The following is a 17,134-nucleotide window of genomic DNA, read 5'->3' on the forward strand; positions in this document are numbered from 1 at the left end:
TCCTGTGAATGTGTGCCTTGCCGGATATACGGTTTTAAGAAGACAAAGGAGAGGTGGGGGTGGACATCACGTGCTCATTATAAGACAGCCGAAACCCTCAAGGCCAAACAAAAGGCGTCAGCAGCGATATGTCGACCATCATATCGTTAGTATTTGAACCAATAGAACTGTCGCTGATGGCTCGCGCCATGTGCTTGTGAAACATTCAGTGTTCGCTTGCAGCTGGAGTTGGGATATTTGGGTGTTTCGGTTCCAGCCGGTTGGGAATATTTTTTTTTACCAACAAACATGCGAAAATGGTGGAATTTGCCTAATACTTTACAGTTTGATACTCAAATGGAAGACACCGGCTGCACCACTAAGTTGACAGGTCAGTTGGTAAACACTAGGATCAAGTATCGTTTTGTTTTGTGTAATTATTATGTATTAGCTTTGCTGTAAACTAGTCTAACAAGTTAAATTCGATTTTTTTATCTTGATCCAAGATAACAGTTCATTTTTGCCTGTTGACTCACTTTTTAACATTTTGTATCTGCCTATTTGGTGTGATAACCACACCAGTTTTAGATTAAAGACTAGTGTACTGAAATTCTAATTAAAATTTTTTTCCCTCAATTTTCAGGCAGTGGAAAAGAAAGTGCGAATCCGGACTTCAACGACGAATCTAAATATGGATCTATTGTTCAGCTAAGCCCAAGCCGGGCTGGCAACAGTTCGTGGTGGAAAAAGCGAAATGACCGTATTTTCCGTAGGAAGACTCTTTTGATGCGAGTACCAATCCTGCAGTGGCTACCAAAGTATTCCTCTAATGATTTTGCTGCTGATTTGATAGCGGGTGTCACTATCGGAATCACAGTCATCCCACAAGCACTTGCATACGCGACGATTGGAGGACTTCCTCCAGAGGTAAATTGGACAGCATTTTCTGTTCTAATTGTAATCGTGCGACATTTAAGATAACCATTTGTTAATTTTATTTCTAGTATGGACTGTATTCTGCTTATGTGGGCTGTTTCGTCTACGTTGTTTTAGGCAGTACACGAGTCGTTACGATTGGACCTACGGCTCTTTTAGGTTATTTATTAAATTAGCGCTAAATCAACTGCATTAATTTTTATCAAGTATTTTTATTTTTTATTTTGATAATTAGGTCTACTTACACACGACGGAGCCTTATTGATGGGCCCACAAGCGGCCGTGCTGTTAGCTTTTCTTACGGGTTGCATTTCACTGCTATTTGGAATACTTAATTTTGGTGATTTAAAAAAAAAATGCATTCCAAATTTAAATGGTTGTTAATATCATAACAATTCTAAAGGTTTTCTCATCGAGTTTATCGCCGCGCCGGTTATTGCTGGTTTCACAACAGCCGCTGCTTTAACCATAGGCACCACGCAAGTCAAGTCTCTTTTAGGACTGAAATTCGAAGCTGATGGATTCGTAGAGACTTGGAAAGCGGTGTTTGAGCACATAGATGAGACGAAAACGTGGGATGCTGTAATGGGATTCTCAAGCGTTGCAGCTTTGCTTCTTCTCCGTGTAAGACCCATAATGAATTTTAGCCCATCAATAAGTTGTGATTTTATGGCATCATCGCCGTACAGTTTTGCGGTATTGAAGGCTATGTGCTAATATGTAATGATGGAGGTCATTTTATTGTAAACAGTTGTTGGACAAGGTGAAAATTGGTATCGAAGACGATCGCACCACTTTTCAGCGTTTCATCAATGGGACTTTCTGGTTGATCTCTGTGTCCCGGAATGCGATTGTCATCATTATTGGCTGCACTATCGCAGCCGCATTAATAACGCCAGGTGATGACGACACTCTTTTTGAAATCACAGGTACACTACGGCTGTTTTAGATTTCTAAAATAACAAAACTAACAATCTCATACATCTTCTGTGTTGCAATGAAGGGAACATAACGAGTGGATTGCCCTCTATCCAACCGCCCTCGTTTAACATAGAGTACGGCAACCAAACTTTCAGTTTCGTGGAAATCTGTCAAAACCTTGGCTCTGCACTTTTTGTTACCCCTTTAATTGCCATCCTAGAATCAATGGCGATCGCGAAATCTTTTGGTAATACAGTAATTCATAAAACAACACGTAGGATATACAGTAAGCTTTAATTTTTCTTTTTCTCTTATAGCAAAAGGCCAACGAATCGATGCTAGTCAAGTATTTAGCTTTTATCTTTTAGCAATTTAAAGTACTACATTTAAGAAATTCGTGCGTCACAGGAAATGATAGCCATTGGAACGAGCAATTTATTGGGCTCTTTTGTGTCTTCATTCCCAGTATCCGGATCTTTCTCCCGCACTGCTGTCAATAACGCTAGTGGCGTACGAACTGCGTTAGGCGGAATTTACACTGGTAAAATATAATCAAAACTTTTGCAAACTGTTCTTATTCAAAAACAAATATTTTGTTATATTTTAGGAATTTTGGTTTTGCTCGCTATAACTATTTTGACACCATATTTTTTCTTTATACCCAAGAGCTGCCTTGCAGCTGTGATAATCACGGCAGTAATATTCATGGTTGAAATCCATTTAGTTAAACTTGTTTGGAATTCTCGGAGTGAGTGTTAACCTAAATATGACGTTTGAGCTTTAAAAAACGTTACAACAATTTGTTTTTGTAATTCTAGAGTTAGATCTGATTCCACTCTTTGTCACCTTTTCGTTCTGCCTTTTTCTCAGTCTGGAGATTGGCATCATAATTGGCACCGCAGTTAATTTAGCAATGCTTTTGTATGCAACGGCTCGACCACGGATTAAAATTCTGACATTTCAAGTATGTGCAACAAATACTCATTTACTCAACATATTAAATTGACTAGACCGCAATTATATTTTCTCAGAACACTTCGGCGACTGATGCTCATATTCACTATTTGCACATCACACCGGACAGGAGCGTTGTATTCACAGCAATAGACTATTTCATGTCGACTGTTAGGAAAGCCTCCGTTTTATACCCTGGAGTTCCAGTGGTGATTGATCTAAGCTACGTTTCAATAGCTGACTTTTCTACTGCCTATGTGAGTGTCGCCTGTAAGGCAAAAATTTACAATTACAAGCTATCTAATTTGTAACTAATTGCTTAAATAGGGTTTTGACAATTTGGCGGAAGACTTGCACAAACGCGGTCATCCGCTTGTTATTACTAAAGCGCATCCGAGAGTCTTAACTATTCTGGAAGGTGTACGAGGAACCAAACTTCATGTGCATAGAGATGGAATTGAATTAGATCGACTTCTACTAGGTAATGATTCTTGAAAATAAGAAAATACGTTACATTTTGTAAAACATGTAATTCTAATAATAATTATTTTTTTTAAATTGTCCCTTCAGAACTCTGGTCAACTTGTTCGATTGCTAAAAACGATAAACAAAACAAAGAAAGTGCTACAGTTCAAGTTCCAATTAATTCTGAGTAATAGGTCTAGTTTAAAAAATTTATATAATTATGAGTTTACGTCGGTCATATCTGAATCTATCGAATGTATTTTTTGTTAACGTGATTTCTTACAGTACCGGATTGCCAGAATGAAGTTTATTATAAATTTCAGAAGTAGCAATCAATCTTTTCTTTGTTTCATGACTCACCAAGTCACCAATAAACCATTAATTTTAAAGGTTTTTTTCGTCTTCCAATGTACACTCTAATTCTGTTGTATCAGGACGAGACAGTTGAACAGGTAACAAATCACCCCATTTTGTTCGACGAGCCATTAGATTTTCTAACCTAAAAATAGAAATTTACGATTTTACTCACTGAAATTGAATTCAGTAGTGAGGTTTTTAAAGTTAGTTACTTGCTGTTTTTTGCTCGAGTAATAACGATTTCTTCAAGCTTTCCCTCTTGAGTGCATAGTCTGCATATTACATGACCAGATCGAACGAGAACAGGCCGGACTACTCTAGGCCATTGCAAGTCTTCATCAGGCCGCTGGCCTAAGAATGACGTAATTGTTAATTGAATGAATACGCCAGGGATGTTACACTAAAGATTACCTTTCTTCAAAACTAAATAAGAATACCTCTCTTTTTGTATTCTTTGGTTTATTTGAAGGGGCTCATATTTAACTTCAAAGTTGCAAGGAGTTGTTTCAGCTAGCCGTGGACATCGTGTTTTGTTGGGGCACTATTGAACGATGGAAGATTTAAATAAACACAAATAGTTACAGTAACGTTACAATTTACCGGTGCAAAAACATAGCCTTGAAGATTTGATTCCTTATTTCCTTCTGATAAACTAAGTAAAAAATCGCGAACTTCCATTATCACCTATAATCAATTGTATTATTTTAATTTACACTTAAAATTACGAATAAATGAGCATTATCTTACCTCAAAAGCCGCTCGACTTCCATGCTCTACAAATACCAAATAACCTTGTGATTTACGCCATAACGACAATGCTATCTGTAAACGTAACTCTGCTGAAGGGAGTTCCAAAAGCGAATGGGCACAAACAACAAGATCATATTTCACCTAAAATTGAACAGAGATTAATTTTACAAAATCATCCCATGAAAGGAATACTTACAGCAGAGGATGCAGGCATGAACTGTCGGAAATAAAGGCCTTTAATGGTAGATGAAAATTCTTTCTCATCCAAATCTATTGGGTTAAAATCTGATGCTTTATTAGGCCAAACCCCTCCTTGAATGAGGGCAAGGGCTAGGTTATTCATGTCAACAGAAGAATCAACACAGAAGACTTCTTTAAATTTCTTATCACCCCAACATGACTTGGCTGACCTAAAATATAAAATAAAATAAAATAATAGTGCAACACACAGTGACGGGGACCATCAATGAACTAATAGCTTTATATCTACCATAGTGCTGAGCCAATTCCAGACCCAAAATCAAACAGAGTTTGTGGTTGGAAATTTTGGTCTCGGCTGCATATTTCCTGAAATATTTGGTATAATGTTGCATATTCTGGGGCTATTCGTGCCACCAGATAAGTCAAAGCAACTGCTTCGTTGTAAATCACTGGTTTCCATCTGTAGGTATTTTGGCTTACAACCTTTTGTATTTTACTTTTTAAAGTATTTTGTATTTTCTTTTCGTCTTCAGCACTTAAAAACAAGATATCTAAATTTCAACATGGAATGGTGTTTACAATTCAATTAAATCAAGGGAAGTTTAGTGAATTTACCTGGGGATGGGTGAGCTGCAGACAACTTTTCAGTGAATCTAACTTTTATTTCTTGAAGTTTAGTCTCAGTTAATGGGGGTTTCTTGAAGATTAAATGATTTTTCAAAATTTCGGCATTCTGAGATAAGTTTGTATCTGTGCAACTACTAAGAATTTTATCAACTGCTTTTTTCAACTGTTCGGGCAATTTCACAGTACTATGACTGAAAACTCCAAGATGCTTTCCTTTCGGATTAAGTTCTGACGTTTGACTGTCTGAATCTTTGCCATTAGACACGTCAAATTTGGCGATAGGACGTGAAGACGTACTAAATGAACTGTTGAAATTCTTACTTGATACATATATACGACTTTGCATGTGTAAATATCTTGGAGAAAACATTTTGATTTTTAAAGAAAATACAGACAGACGACACACGTGTTATTTGGGGTGTTACTAAACAGCATGGACTACTTTAATTAAGGACGGGACTTCTACGGAGCAGGACGCAAGTCCCAGTGGCGTTAGGTTAAATGCGTCACTGGTTCCAAATTGTCATAAATAGACATAGGTCCCATTGTCGAATTATTCCAACGACATGCGTACCGAAAGTAAATGTACCCGATTGCTTTAAATTCCGGTAATTGTAGTTATAAGATCCAATGCTCTTATGTCCCGACGACTTAATTTCCAAACGACTTATGTCCCGACGACTTAATTTCCAAACGACTTATGTCCCGACGACTTAATTTCCAAACGACACAAGTATACCAAATGTTAAAAATCGAATATCTGGCATCGTATGTAGTGACTTTTTTTAATACGTAGCCATCTAGCGTTCAGTTTTACATACATGATTTTGTAGTTAGCAGCATGGTTTTTTCGTTTTTATTTTACAAGGGAGCTTAGGATTAGGAGTTTAGTACTGTATGTCATGACAAAATTGTTTTTACGGTCCATCCGAATTTTTTTCACAATAAATGGATCCAGCTGCCGGATTCCTTACGCGATGGGCATTACGTATATGCGCGCGTGCTTGCGCGTTCCGGAAATCATAAGATAAAACGAATTGCGCTAAATGGAACCTAGCGCATCAAGCACAATTTAATTGTTTGTTTAAGGCGGTTTTAGGTGGCTCGCTTGTCTCGTTGAACAAAAAATCTAATAGGCTAATTATAAAAATCGATAAAAATCTAGCGCTATCCAAGCACGTATGGCACCGGTGATTGATTGATTTGTTGACTTACGCTCCAAAGTTCCAGGTGCTCTTTCAATAGCATGCAACCCCCAACCAGTGGATTAAGCTCCTGTGCCAGGCGTATTTTTGCCTGTCCTATTGGGCCAGTCAATGATTCCTCCAGCTTGACGAAATAAATATGACTCTTAATCTCTCTTTTGTCTTTGTCCATCGGCATAAAAACAACCAACCACCTCTGCGTTTAACTGTCACACTTTCTTTGGTTAGTTGAGCGTGCCGCCGGTGTGGCCCTCATGCGGAGTAAATTGCCTACTTGGTGTCGGGTGGCCGAGAGAGGCGAGAATATGGAATACTTGGCTGCTAAACCCGGAATGGACGGTTGGCGAGCTATTTATCCGTATTTATCCGGCCCTGAAACGAGATACGTAATGTAAACTTGTATTAAAAGGCCAAAATGAATGCCAATTGTGGATGAAATTCAAATGAATTATCGTTTTTTTGGCATTCTGAAGCATCATAGGCATTTTCCGGTTCCCGGTTCAACCGTGCTACAAGTCTTCCAGATGATCAAACTCCTTGGAGCTGCCGGGAGCTGCCACTAACAGCACGGAAGCGGCTAAGTCCTGAAACGGGATCCCACCTCTTTCGCCCTTTATTATTGCCTGCTGCTCTAAATGGAATTGAATCCGCCGCCGTGGAACACTGTCGACATTATCGTGCACAGTCAGGGCGTCATCGACGTTCTCCTGGACAAGCACGACTTCTCGATGAGTTTCTTTGACGGCAAAGAGAAGATCACTGTCGATCAGATGCCCGTTTTCTCGCCCATACCTTACGACGTCAAGAAGCGGCTCATATGGATCAAGGTGCAGCTGACGTGGCTACTGAACGCAAGGCATCATTCATTCACTATATCTAATTATAGATATGACTTGAGTAGTACGTGTTATGCTTTGCGTGTTGAGCCATAAAATACAGTAGCTACACAAAGTTTCCGCACAGCTGAGAGAAGCTTATGGGAAAACGGGTATTTTGAAAATTCGCTAAAAATCGAGTTTTCGTCGGACGAAAACGATTTTTGGACAGGGGGTTCTTAGACTTAAGGTTTATAGCATATATTTTTTGGGTATTTTTTCGTTCACGCGAACGTCCCTTTTAAATTGGAAGTAAAAGTTTCCGCACAGTCGAGAGGGCCAATAGTAAATCGTACTACTTTGGCTCTCTTGTACTGGACGGAAAATAGGGCTAGGAGAGTTCTTTAGGGCTTAAAAAAAAGAGCATCGTTAGCTCTATAACCTCATCTGCAATGTTGACCCCCATGCCATTTGAGAAATCACTTTAATTTCGATGTGAAAATGAAAAGTTTTCATTTCTCAGTTATTTTCCCTTTGTTCCCCCCTCCCGTAGTTGCCGGTTTTCCAAAAACCAAGTCTAAAAAAAAGGTCCTAGAGATGGCCTGTCTTTTTTCTCCCCCTACCCCTAATATTTAAAATCTCGGTATTTGGAAAAACCGGCAACTACGGGAGGGGGGAACAAAGGGAAAATAACTGAGAAATGAAAACTTTTCATTTTCACATCGAAATTAAAGTGATTTCTCAAATGGCATGGGGGTCAACATTGCAGATGAGGTTATAGAGCTAACGATGCTCTTTTTTTTAAGCCCTAAAGAACTCTCCTAGCCCTATTTTCCGTCCAGTACAAGAGAGCCAAAGTAGTACGATTTACTATTGGCCCTCTCGACTGTGCGGAAACTTTTACTTCCAATTTAAAAGGGACGTTCGCGTGAACGAAAAAATACCCAAAAATATATGCTATAAACTTTAAGTCTAAGAACCCTCTGTCCAAAAATCGTTTTCGTCCGACGAAAACTCGATTTTTGGCGAATTTTCAAAATACCCGTTTTCCCATAAGCTTCTCTCAGCTGTCAGGAAACATTGTGTAGCTACTGTATAATTTAAGTTTTTGGGTTTAAAATAAGGTAATTAAGGCAATTCATCACATCTAACGACTTATCGGTAGCAGAATACGGCAACAACGAACTTTAGTTTGATATCGACAAGGTGTCAGCTATTTACAAATAAAATCATGGGTGACGGACGGTAAGCCTATTTCTGATGTGATAAAGGAAAAGCCAACCTCAGCGACTCTCTATGATAACGTTGATTTAAGATATTCATCTCTTTTCGACAATTCAGTTTTCTGCCATCAGAATGCCGATCGATTTGTACTACATTTCTCGGAGTCCTCCTTGTAGGGCTGTTATGATGACGGCGTATTTGGCCGGGTTTGGACCTCAATCTGAAGCTGCTGAACCTGATGAACCACGAATTCATGACAATCAACCCGCAGCACAACGTCCCTACCATCGTCGACGACGGATTTTTTTTTAACGAGAGCCAGGCCATTTCGGCTTATCTCATTAACCGATACGGTGGCCAGAATTCTTAAAAAAAATTTTTTTTAAAAGAATATCTAGTGCTTCTTTAAAAATTATACGTCAAAATATTAACAAAACGAAGGGAAAACAGAAATAAATGAGGTAAAACCGATTGATATTCACGCACAGTACTAGCTATTTGAAGAAAACCCATTTAAATTCTGCCGCTAAGCTGCAGGGATGTCAAATTTCAGAATAAATCGCTTGGGACAAATGACGAATGGACATTAATGCCATTTACCATTATGGGACATAATTGCATGGGTTCTTTTAAACACTGGGCCTTGTGTCTTTTGGATTTTATTACACCAGGACATAAATCTTTTGAGACAAATGGCAAAAAATAAAAACAATGGAATTTGTAACATTTGGGACATATGACGTGTGGGTCATAAATAACACGGGGAATTTTACGTTTGGGTCTTTTGACGTTTTTTTAAATTTTTGGTGCTTATGTCGCAAGTTACCAATGACGACTGGGACTTGCGTACCGCACCCATTTCCTATGTCGGCCGTGTAATTTTTTTTTCGGGCGGATCGGAAATTCGGAATCATAATTAAAAAATAATTATTGAATTACCTAATGTTCCTATCCCTAAAATTTATCTTTATGGAGATATTTCAATTTTCTTTACTGAAAATTTGAAATAGTGGGAAACACCGGTGCCATCTAGGAACCAAACCTCATAAGCTCTTGTAAGTTTACAAGCAGATACCCATTGCTTGCAAGAGAGACCACTCTGTTATCTCTAGGCTCTGACATAGCTGCCTAACTCTCCTTTACCTTCTAGGTTATATTGGCAAGAGCTTAGGGTGCTTTGTTGCTAGAGGGCACCGGTGTTTCCCACTTTTACCCTTACTACTGAAAGTAGAATTACAATATCTTATTGATTACTTAATTTTACTTAGATTTATCTACATAGTTATAATCAGCGAAAAAAACTGAATATTTTTGATATTTTTTATTAATTTTTTCATGAAAATAGCTAGGGCTGTGGCCCGGGCGATGAAAACCCGGGCCACCGCCCGGGCTGAACGAAAAAAAACCCAACCCAACTCGACCCACCGAGGCATTTTTTTTAACGGGGCGGGCGACGGGTTAAACCCCCGGGTCCGCGGGCCAACCCGAGCGGTGGCGCCATCTAGTAGTCACATAGAGAAGCTCGTTATTCTCTATGCCTGCGGCCTCAAAATATTGCCGCCAAATGCTTTACGATAATTTCGTAGTATGAAAAGTAGGATAAGTGGTAGAAAAGGGCGTTCAGGGGTGTTCAGAAGACAGAATTGATGTGTCACTGTTGGAAGAAGAAGATAATTAAGAAATTTAGGGAATTTTTTAAAGTTTATAAAAAAAAAAGTGTGTTTGACCCGATTTTTTACCCGGGTCGTTACCCGGCCGGTAAGCATTTTTTGACCCATGGGTTGGCCCGGGCCAAACCCGTTCACTCAGTTGGCCCAACCCGCTCCGACCCGCGGAAGAAGAAAAACCCGTCTAAAAAAACCATAAAAAAAATCCCCGCTAAAAACGTCCCGGGCCACAGCCCTAAAAATAGCCCACCCGACTAGCTTTAACACGGCGAGATAGGCGAAGAGTCCCGTCCTTATATAAAGTAGTCCATGCTAAACAGTCATTGATGGTTAATTATTTTCACCACCAGGTGAAGAGCTATAGAATATGGTAGCATCACTCATATGGCGAGCCCTTCCGTTCCTTTTTTTCTCTGGAAGCAGAGTGATAGAGAATATGGTGACGCGACCCTGTAGGAATTCTCCATAAAGCCAGGGCAGAGCCATTAAGTATGGTTGTGCGACTCATATGGCGGAAGATTCTCTCGGAGATGGCGTCGTCTTGATTAGGGCTGTGGCCCGGACGTTTTTTTGCGGTTTTTTTTTAATGGGTTTTTTAGATGGGTTTTTCTTCTTCCGTGGGTTGGAGCGGGTTGGGCCAACAGAGCAAATGGGTTCGGCCCGGGCCGACCCATGGGTCAAAAAAATTTTACCGGCCGGGTAACGGCCCGGGTAAAAAATCGGGTCAAACACACTTTTTTTTTACAAACTTTAAAAAATTCCCTAAATTTCTTAATTATCTTCCAAAAGTGACACGTCAATTCTGTCTTCTGAACACCCCTGAACGCCCTTTTCAACCACTTATCCTACTTTTCATGCTACGAAATTATCGTAGAGCATTTGACGGCAATATTTTGAGGCCGCAGGCATAGAGAATAACGAGCTTCTCTATGTGACTACTAGATGGCGCCACCGCTCGGGTTGGCCCGCGGACCCGGGGGTTTAACCCGTCACCCGCCCCGTTAAAAAAAAATGCCTCGGTGGGTCGAGTCGGGTTGGTTTTTTTTGTTCAGCCCGGGCGGTGGCCCGGGTTTTCATCGCCCGGGCCACAGCCCTAGTCTTGATGGGTCCTCTAAGGACATACCTCTTTCAAACTCAGTTCCGCCCCCTCGAATTCCTATCAAGTGGTCCCGCCACTAGCGGCGATAGTCTCTACTTATTACAGGAAACGGCGAAATCATCAAAATCTTACGAACCCATAGTAGCAAAATGCATTCGTCTCTAAGAGGAAGTAGCCCAGTGGTAAGAGCGATAAGAGACGGAGTCAAAGATCGGTTCGATCCTAGCCAAGGCCAATCTTTTTTTTGGGGGTAATTTTACCTAAATTCAATTAGCTTGCAAAATATTGAGAGGAAACCAATTAAGACAGTAAGCAAAACCTAGTAAAGCAATAGCTTCCCAAAACGTATTGTTAGAACTTAGAAATTTCAAATGGTAGTAAGGTGGCGCCTGGCACGTAGTGTTGTTACACACCCAACAGGTGGCAGTAAAACTTGATAGGAATTCAAGACGACGCCAGAAGCTTATGGATGCCATTAACGTTGAGAGCCGTAACCATAGTAAATGGCTCTGACCTCTCCATAGAGTGGTTCGCGGTTGTGCCCCTTTTAGTGCAGCCACAAATGGAAATCATTGACATTGCCCATAAGAAAAAAGTACGAATGGAAAGACAAAGGGAGAGTGAAAAAAAGAGTGACCGACTCTACTCCTTTCTTCCCCATTCTATTCTTCCCTTCCTTGACTGTCCTTCCATTCGTACACTTCGATTGGAAGAGAACACAAAATCTTGAACAGTTTCACAATCATTATCTGACAATATTTCTCGATGATGTTTATGAATAGTTTTGATCAAAATTATAGCCTGGACTGCAACATTGTGATTTTTGTCTAGTGTCATGGAAACGATACGTTCCTATATATGATATTTAAAGTATTTGTTGGTTTATTAGGCAAAATATAGGTAAATAAACTCACTTTAAATTTGCTGGTAAAAAGTTCTAATCCTCCTTTAAATTCTTTTGTAGCATAGAGCGGTTGGAGTGCCTTTAGACATTTCAAACGAACATCGCTAATTTTGTCAAACAAATTCAACCCTAGCTCGGAAATATACAGTCATCCGTGAAAGTTTCTATTTTACGCCCTTTTCGCTTTTTCTTTATATTCTTCTCTTCCTTTACCTACGAAAGAAAAAGAGAAAAAGGCGCAAAATACTGGGGGTACGGTAGGCACCGTAGTATCCCTTCCGTCAAATTAAACTTAAAACATAGAGAGCCATTTGCCTGTTCAAGAAACTTTCACGGATGACTGTACGTGAAGTATGAGTCATCGAGGAAATGTTTGGGGAATTGTTTGAACCATATGCAAATTTCAATACAAATGGCTCGAATTTGGGTATTATCATCTCGGTAACGATGGACAAAAGCCAACTTGAATAATTTATTGAAGTAGGTTTTGATTGCAACTAAATTGTCTTCAAGTTTTTCGTGTTCGGCAAGCAAACTATCAAGATGATCACTCAGTGTTTTTGTTTTTTCGAGATTTCTTCTTCTCTGTTTCACATTCACATGACGTTTTATCAAGATTAATCGATACAGTCAGAGCCACTTCAACCAACGCGGTCATGAATTTCATAGCTAAAACAAATATTTTGACATTAAGTGAAGATGAGAGTCCACATAATATCCGGTGGTGACGTCGAGGAGTGACGTCAGGCGGTGCCGTGGGTGTGACGTCAGGGAGTGACGTCCACGGCGGCGGCCATTCTCAGAGGACGGGGCTACCACGGGGCATTACATTGGGCCGTTGGGTAACTGTCCCCTTTGTCTTCGAGCGAAACGAATGCCACCGTGATGTGTTGGCCTCAGTTCTAATTCAAGCCTGAAGGGACTTAGATGATTCCGGACGATTGGAATCAATCTGATCAGCAGATTTTCTGGAAATTTATTAAATGTATCCTTTAATTTATGTGAAAAAGACAAATACGTCGAAAAAAATGTCAAACGAGGAGTAAGCCTAAACTGAAGAACGGAATATTAATTTCTGATAACGCTGTTTTTGGTGAAAATCAGAAAATAAGTTGTATTGTTAACTTTCTCTAAGATTACTATTTTATAACTAGCTCTAAGTAATTAGATAGACTTCCTGTTACTAAAGAAACACTCCATAACCAATTGTCAGCGGTATCAAAAAGTATTTAGTAACAAAAGTGGTCGCCCAACAAAACACCCAAAAACGTCGGAGGCATATTAAGTTCAACGATTTCACAATTAAATAATCATTTTGTTTCAATCGGAAATGTTCACTGGAATTTTATTTGCCATAAGTACAGAAAACTAGAAATTTAACACGGTCTTCTATAAAGTACTATTCCTGATTTTTATTAGTTGCAATCGATTTATACGAGTAATCAGTTGATGACTTTTTTTATGTGTCACTGTCTCTAGATGGCTATACTGACTTCTTTTTCAGAATAATTGTCACTGAATAAATGTGAATAAAGTTTTATATAGTGTGGTTATTTAAGAATCTAAAATATTGTAATATGGTTATGTAACTAAAAATGGCCATTTCGGCCAAAAAAATCTCCCTTTCGGCCAACCAAAAAAATCATATCGCTGAATGTATAATATACAGTACAAGTACAGATTAATACACAGACAAGATGCAGTAAAATTAATCTTCACAAATGGGATTGGTGATCCATTGTTTCTCAACGTAATCTAAAAACTTTTTAAGGAGATTGGCTTGCGTTAAATTAACATCTAGTGATAGGGATTGAGATTTTAGATCAGCGAACATTTTTGAGATCTTTTCAAATGGAAGAAGATGAAGAGAAAGAAGTTTTTTAAGAAGAATGTAGACCTCCCCCTTCTGATTGTATTAATTTACTAGTCCAATCTTTTTTAATCGTCTAAAGACGGCCTGCGTCCAATGAAAAGCGCTAAATAGTATAGTGCACTTAAAGTGACCGGCCTTTACCTTTCTGATATGCATTATTATGTTCGATTATGTATTACGCTCGACTGCTGCTGACATCTTTTTTTGGAGTCAATGTCACAGGATGAATAAGCACAGTAGTACAGTATAGTTGTGAAACATAAAATAAAGTGATATGGTTACCCTGAGCCTGTACATGTTTCGGTACGGTTTTTTGGTTTTCCAGTACCAAAAAGGGGTTTTTCAATCGGGATTTTACCGCGCCATTATTTTTTGGCAGATAGGAAACGGTGGTAAAAGTATAATTTTTGTTTTCCGGCAGAAAAATAACCGGAATACCTCAGATCAGATGGCCCGTCTGCATCTTGGAAGGTTCCGTCGGCCGACCTGAAGCTCAAAATGTTCTGCCAGCTGTTGTCCTCATAGCGGTTTTTTGTGATATTGGGGCATTGGGAGATGACATGGCTTCATAATAACTGGTGGAATCGTAAAGATCTTGGCTCTCAGTTATTTATTGCATTGATTGCCACTTATGTTTGGGCACACGAATGCGCAAAGGGTAAGGAGATATACGCGTAGTTTCTGTAGATGTTGATGGGCTGGTGTCAATGATGACAGTTGGAGCAACCATCCGTGTTGACATATCTGATGAGGGGGGAGTGTGTGATGTTTCAAGTAGGACAGTTACATCGAATTGCACTTCAGCCTGAGGCATTACAATTCTTTCTTCGTGGTTGTTAGAGAACTTGCTTTCTCTTCATGGTCGAAATAAAATTTCCAAAGGATTAGCTTTTTCATGATTGGATAGGATAGTTGGAACGTGGTGAAGCTGTTCATCAAAGATGACGTCTTGGCTTAAATTGATCCTTCTGCTAACAGGATCACAAAATCTGTATTCCTTTTGGGTGAGAGAATACCCAACGAAAAAAGATTTAAGGTTTTTTAAGTCGAACTTCTTTCTCTCAGATTTCGAAATATGAATGAAATTTATGGTCCTAAAGATCCGCATGTGCGAAACTTTGGGTTTTCATGATGAGCCATAGATGAAATTCTGTTGTTGACACGGATTAACGTGTAAACTGCATTGGCTACTGCTTCTCCCCAAAGCTCAAGGGGCAGATGTTTTGCATCTAAGAGACACCGACATGCTTCGACGACAGTCAGATTGGCCCTTTTAGACACACAAATTTGTTTCGGCGTGTGTGGGGTGAAAGACTCAAGACGAATTACTTTGCTGAAGAGCCAATTCTTGAATGCGTGGCTGGTGAACTCTCCCTCATTTTCGGACCTCAGAGTGTGGATCAGGTAGCCAGTTTTGCTGCGGAGCATGCCCATGTATTCCTTGAAGATCTCGGCTACCCCAGATTTTTGCTTAAGAAAGTAGACGCTGCGCCATCCGCTGTAGTCGTCGGTGAAGAGTACGAAGAATCGCGATCCCCTTGGTATTAATACGTGCATCGGGCCACATCCGAATGAATCAGCTGTTTGATTTCATTGGCCCTTGTCCGACCGACTTGAAAAGGAGATCGCTGTATCTTTCTGCTCACACATCCGAGGCATGGTTGTATTGTTGTGGTGTCGTCTTTGGGAAGAGTGAGGCCATCTACCACGCGTTTCCTGAACATTTTGGAGATGGTGGGGAAAATTTAAAAACAAACATCTGAAATATTTTTATTACATATTTTTTTCAAAAGCAGAAAAATTCTATTAACAATATCCCTGGTTTTACAGCTGGGCTGTGGTATTTAAAAAAACCTGGATTGATGAATACACCACTGTAGTGCTCATCCATTCAGCTGTCACTTAATGCTGCTTAAAAGCAGTCCGCAGTTAAAAAAAAACTATCGCTATCGCGTCATCGGCGGGGGTAAAAATAACCAAGTTGGCAACCTCAAACCACTTTATAATTATATTCTACTTTTCCTTCAGCAGTTTCTGATAAAGACGCAGGTGAAATTTTTGGCTATAAGTAAGGATGTGAGATCATTAAAAAAATAATCCTGGACTTCTCTGACAACTGCTGGGATGGTGCTGAATGTCATCTACTTCTTCACGATTGGCTCTTCTTGTAATCAGCTTTTACTTCAACAGTTGCCGTTTAATACGCAGTGGAATTCTTTGACTGGAGGTGTCTTCTTGGATGGATGTAACTAAAAAATACAAATAATGCTGGACTTTGTGAGATCTTTGACCACTGCTGGGATGTTGTTAAATGTATTCTACTCATTCACTAAACTTTTTCGACTCACCATTTCATTCTTGTGCATGGTGTAAAATTCCGAAAGACCAGGCAGCTGGAGAATATTCAAGGGACAGTCTCTCCTCACTACCCTTGTGGCAGCAATAGCATTCATTTTTTGAACTTGCATAAATTCTGTGACACACGAGAGTAAATTTTACACCAACTGACTCTAGTACCTCGAATGAAAATTGAGAATGATGTGAATAAATTTGAGATAATTAAATTTGAAATGAAAATTCACTTTTTAAATTGTAAAGGTATTCAACATTATTTTTTTAAATAGATAAATAATTAGGATAGCCAATAGATTTACTGTTAGTGGGATTAACGTTTTGAATTAATATTTTTATTTCAGGTTCGACAAAGCTTCAAAATCGACTTCTTTTTGCACAGCTTGCTCCAACTTTTTCTTCGGACTTGAGAACCATTTGCTGTTGATAGACACAAACCAACTCGTTTGATAAAAATGAACCCTATATGAGCGAACGACGTTAGTACCATATAGTACTTACAGTGTTTTAATATACCCTAATAATTTCCTTCTTGTAGTATCCCATGGACATTATTACAAGGGGAAAAAAACCAGCAGCCCTTAACACCAGAACAGCCCTAAACACCAGTAGTAACGATAAATTGTTCTTACTTGTTACCAATTCACTTCACGAGAAGTCTAAAAACTGTAGGTTGATTCTTTAATATCTTCCATTTCATCCTTACCATGATCCAACTTGCCTCTTCAATTTACTGTATGGCTATGAATGGGCTTTGAGAACAGAATTGACGAAATGTTGAAAGCGAAAATTTATCCAAACCGAT

General features: G+C 39.3%; 3 protein-coding genes across 3 annotated transcripts; 2 read left to right on the forward strand and 1 right to left on the reverse strand.

The window, feature by feature from the left end:
* The first annotated feature begins 2 nt into the window (after positions 1–2).
* LOC124349243 (sodium-independent sulfate anion transporter-like) lies at positions 3–3,647 on the forward strand. Its single transcript, XM_046799706.1, has 14 exons — positions 3–370; positions 623–906; positions 984–1,074; positions 1,151–1,255; positions 1,319–1,539; positions 1,667–1,844; positions 1,919–2,083; positions 2,154–2,182; positions 2,245–2,377; positions 2,444–2,584; positions 2,655–2,800; positions 2,868–3,047; positions 3,118–3,271; positions 3,361–3,647. Exons 1-14 carry the CDS (start codon positions 289–291, stop codon positions 3,444–3,446), a joined length of 1,995 nt encoding a protein of 664 aa, XP_046655662.1. The 5' UTR covers positions 3–288; the 3' UTR covers positions 3,447–3,647.
* LOC124349244 (methyltransferase-like protein 17, mitochondrial) lies at positions 3,496–5,645 on the reverse strand. The gene is made up of 8 exons (XM_046799707.1): positions 5,179–5,645; positions 4,853–5,114; positions 4,559–4,772; positions 4,360–4,503; positions 4,213–4,296; positions 4,024–4,153; positions 3,825–3,963; positions 3,496–3,754 (listed from the first exon to the last, which is right to left on the reverse strand). The coding sequence occupies exons 1-8, from the start codon at positions 5,558–5,560 to the stop codon at positions 3,640–3,642; spliced, it is 1,470 nt and encodes a 489-aa protein (XP_046655663.1). The 5' UTR covers positions 5,561–5,645; the 3' UTR covers positions 3,496–3,639.
* A 1,155-nt stretch (positions 5,646–6,800) lies between these two features.
* Positions 6,801–8,746, forward strand: LOC124348357. Its single transcript, XM_046798547.1, has 2 exons — positions 6,801–7,222; positions 8,552–8,746. The coding sequence occupies exons 1-2, from the start codon at positions 7,031–7,033 to the stop codon at positions 8,744–8,746; spliced, it is 387 nt and encodes a 128-aa protein (XP_046654503.1). The 5' UTR covers positions 6,801–7,030.
* Positions 8,747–17,134: the final 8,388 nt, after the last annotated feature.

This window comes from Daphnia pulicaria, chromosome 7, assembly GCF_021234035.1.
Source record: "Daphnia pulicaria isolate SC F1-1A chromosome 7, SC_F0-13Bv2, whole genome shotgun sequence".
Taxonomy (NCBI): Eukaryota; Metazoa; Arthropoda; class Branchiopoda; order Diplostraca; family Daphniidae; genus Daphnia; species Daphnia pulicaria.